This window comes from Melanaphis sacchari, unplaced genomic scaffold (genome assembly GCF_002803265.2).
Source record: "Melanaphis sacchari strain LSU unplaced genomic scaffold, SCAv2.0 Contig116_pilon_pilon, whole genome shotgun sequence".
Taxonomy (NCBI): domain Eukaryota; kingdom Metazoa; phylum Arthropoda; class Insecta; order Hemiptera; family Aphididae; genus Melanaphis; species Melanaphis sacchari.
The window spans coordinates 615,112-619,002 of record NW_020270453.1 but is presented as its reverse complement, the minus strand read 5'-3'; the positions used below and the strand labels follow the sequence as shown (position 1 = coordinate 619,002).

The following is a 3,891-nucleotide window of genomic DNA, read 5'->3' as shown; positions in this document are numbered from 1 at the left end:
TTATTATCATCTTCATTTTTATTATCATCTTCATTTTTATTATCATCATCTTTATTTACATTATCATTATCTTCATATTCATCATCACTTTTAATCTCTTTTATAATATCTATCTCACAATCTTCATCATTCATGATATTACTTTCTACAAACTCTTCAAAACCATCATCAAAATTTATTTTATTTCTAAAACAAAAAGTTTAAATTATTACAAATCAATAATAAAAAAATATAGACGATTACTAAAAATTTTACTTATTGCTAAAATGATAATTGATTTCTCCTTTTAAGTAATTAGGATATTTTGTAAAATGTTCTTGGTTTGATTGACTTAAATCAATATCAACATCTGATGAATAATAACAATGTTCAAATTCATTAGAATCATTAAATGGAAGCTTTGGGACACTTAGGGAATATTTGTGTTTATTACACCAACCAACTGGAAAAATTTCATCTGAATAGACTGAGCGTATATGTATTAATTCTTGAGAACTAAATTCATAGAATAAATAATTAATTAGCCAATAACTGCTAAATTTATATTTTTAAATGTATTACCAACTCGTACGATCAAAAGATAAAAACATCCAATGATCAGCAAATCCTTTAACTGTAGCCACACGAATACAATCAGTATTTAAAGGATCAACAGCTTCTAATTTCATACCAATACGAATATTGTCAATATGTTTTCTGCATAAATTATCTACACAAGCGAATTTTAAATTCTTTGCTACGACGTATTTTGACCAAGAAAATTTATATGGTTGATCCCAATCAGATGGAGGTTTTAGTAAACATTTATGTTTGCTTGCCCAACCTAAAATCATATCATAATTAATACAAATAAACTATTTTTATGAACTTATCTATTTTTTCATACCGGCATTAAATAAGTAAGGATTTTCTTTTGTAGCCACAAAACTAATACGTTTGTCTACATCACTTTCATTATTCACTTCAACTTTAAAATAACGATTATCATAGACCTTAACAATTGAAGCAACATAAAATATCATAAATGAATAAGGATTTATTACTTCCAACATTTCTCCAACTTTATAACTGTGATGTTCAGGAGTTTTCGGCTAATAACAAAAATATAAATAAAAAATTAGAAAAATAAGTCAACAAATATATATTATGACGGATGAAAGATACAAAAAGAATGATCGTCTTTATTGAATCAAATGACAATGTATTTAAACTTATTAAGTATTGGTTTAAGAAAAAAATTAAAAAAACCAAGAGATGAAATAAAATAAATTGTCACAAAAATAAATCATTTAGAGGAATTTAAAATTTTAGGCAAATATTACACTTTTGAAGTACAAATAATTTAATTATTTCAAATTTATTTAATATTAAAAATATTTAAAGCTATTATAATTTATATTAATATAACAATAATTAATTTAAATATATTAATAAATATAATTTAATACCTTCAACACATTCAGTAATACATTAGAATCAATGCAATTTTCTAAATGAGCATCTAAATTCATTACTCTCCATGGAAGTCCTAAATACAAAACAAAGGTTATTATATAAACTATAACACAAGAATATTATTTTTTAGTTAAATACCTTTTTGTTCTGCCCATCCTAATGGAAAAACACGTTCATTCAAATAAAATAACCAAAACGGTTCTTTTTCAGGGCTTTTTATTCCTTGCATTTGTAAAAATAACCTTCCTCCCACATTTTTGAGCACCTGTAAATAAATAAATATTCAACTAAAAATAATAAAAATTTTTGTTGATAATATTTTGTGTTGCAATAAAAATATTTAAGAGGCAGAAAAATATATCAATATCATAAAATTTATTGTACTTTTGAAATCCAAACATGATAAGGGTATTCTTTATCTTGAACTTCTACTAACATGCCACACTTGAATATATTATAAATTGGAGCACCTTCCTAAAATACATATAAATACAATATATTATTTTAGTATTGACATATTTAAAGTTAGTTTGAATATTATATAATTTATAAAAAATAAAAACATACCATCTGTAATACAGTATTTGATAGAACATGCTCACAATCTTCCACTTTTTCTTTAACCACTTTTGGGTTTGAAAAACGTGTAAATCTCTCAGGATGAGGAGGTATAAGTTTTTTATCATTTTCACTTCCCCAATTTAAAGAATGAATAAGTGGAGACATTATTTCTAACTTAAAGTTGTGTTGATCATTTTCGTCACCAAAATAATGCAAACTAAAAAAAAATAATGATATTTATATGTTTATCGAAATATGTTTGTTTTACATACTTCAGTAAAGCGCCCTTAGATGAACATACAGTAGCAAACCAATAGCCACTTTGATCATCATTTTCAATCTCAACAATTGAGCCTTCCTCAATTCCATTAAGTTCACTCTTACAAACCTATAAATATAATTGAACTTGTTTGGTAAGTATTTTATAACTTCCTAATTTTTTCGAATCAAAGATTATTACTTACATGATGGAAAAAATCTTCAGGCACCTTTTCTGCATTTCTCGCAGTAAGATATTTATTCCAATCAAATTTTTTTTTTAAAACCAATTAATATTTAAATAATTATAAACAAAATAAAATAATAAGAATTTAAGCTTAACATAAAAATTAAGAAAAATATGTTATTATTTCGATGATATTAGCTATACTAGTTGGAAAACAGAAAGTAATGATGAAATAACTATTATTCTATATTTTTGGTTGATTCAATTTAATATTCCTCTAGTAAAGTATTTAAATAATTCACATGTTAACATGTTGACTGTCATATGAACATCAGTAATCATTTTATGAAAATTTATAGTCATTTTTATGACCATCAGCAATTGTATTAGTTGATTACCTACATTCTGTATAAATGACGTGTATTTTTAAATTTAAATTGTGCATTTGAAGCTTGGTTTATTTATTAACTTAATATGACATTTTTTTACATGTAAATCAAACTGTTAGCCTTTTATAGATAAAGTTACACAAAAAATATCATCGATAATATTTTTGAAATGATAATAAAGATGATAGGTGGCCCATACTTCAACACGGTCGACTGCGGTATGACTACTGGTGATCATATGACAGTCAACGTATTAATCTGGACTGTCATCACTCATCAGTAATGGGTTTGAATTAAATAAATATAAAAACATTAAATCTGTTATATGATAGAAAACATTTAAAAATTGAGTGCTTACTTATAAAACACAATAATAATACAGAAAACAACAGTTCGATCATTGAAAGCCAATTATATTAGGTGAACTTGACTTACCCTCAATAAAATCATCACATTTGGATAGTTCCATCATGGAATTGTAATGAGTGGATATCCTAACTATCAAATAATTGACAATTCTATCAACGTTTTGTACTAAAAATATTGACTATAAACGCACAGAACTTATTACCCACAGTGCATTGTAATGAGCACAAAACGCCGATTAAGTTAAAAAGTTTATTTTACGTTTCACACATGCGCACAGAAGAAAAAACGACTTTTTATATTTTACGTATTTCGATTTTGTTAAAAAACAAAAAAGAGTGTGGACTCGAATTTTCAATTTATAAGTATCATATTAGATTTGGATGTTAGATGACAGTCGACAGATGTCGCGGTTAACCGTTTGGTGTCTCTACTTGGAAACAAATGAAACGTTATCACTATAAAACATTTTTCGTAACGTTTCGCATCAAAATGAATTTCGTTACCGTCAATGTGATAGTTGATAATAAAATAATGTAAAATATCTGAAATACGAAAGTAGATAGCAACATAATTGTATTTTAAAAATTTAAAATAGTCAATAAAAGTTTTGCGTGTTTTTGCCTCTTAGTTCTTGATAATTTTAATTCATAAATGATAAATATTTACTAAGTA

The 3,891-nt window shown here is 25.2% G+C and overlaps 1 protein-coding gene across 5 annotated transcripts in view; it reads right to left on the bottom strand.

The window, feature by feature from the left end:
• LOC112603946 (scm-like with four MBT domains protein 1) overlaps positions 1-3,602 on the bottom strand; it is a 9,020-nt gene extending 5,418 nt beyond the window's left edge. For 3 of the 5 annotated variants that reach the window (XR_003115193.1, XR_003115192.1, XR_003115194.1), the window contains exons 1-11: positions 3,286-3,602; positions 2,481-2,554; positions 2,289-2,404; positions 2,023-2,233; positions 1,840-1,929; positions 1,594-1,720; positions 1,449-1,528; positions 887-1,091; positions 562-823; positions 256-495; positions 1-186 (exon numbers count right to left, since the gene is read on the bottom strand). The exon at positions 1-186 is cut by the window's left edge and continues 591 nt beyond it. Coding sequence is in view for 1 of the 5 variants with exons in the window: in XM_025352774.1 (XP_025208559.1) it covers positions 1-186; positions 256-495; positions 562-823; positions 887-1,091; positions 1,449-1,528; positions 1,594-1,720; positions 1,840-1,929; positions 2,023-2,233; positions 2,289-2,404; positions 2,481-2,554; positions 3,286-3,322 (1,628 nt within the window). In the remaining 4 variants the exon portion in view is untranslated. The remainder of the gene's footprint in view (positions 187-255; positions 496-561; positions 824-886; positions 1,092-1,448; positions 1,529-1,593; positions 1,721-1,839; positions 1,930-2,022; positions 2,234-2,288; positions 2,405-2,480; positions 2,555-3,285) is intronic. The other 2 variants (XR_003115195.1, XM_025352774.1) reach the window with 1 other exon arrangement.
• Between the last annotated feature and the right edge of the window lie 289 nt (positions 3,603-3,891).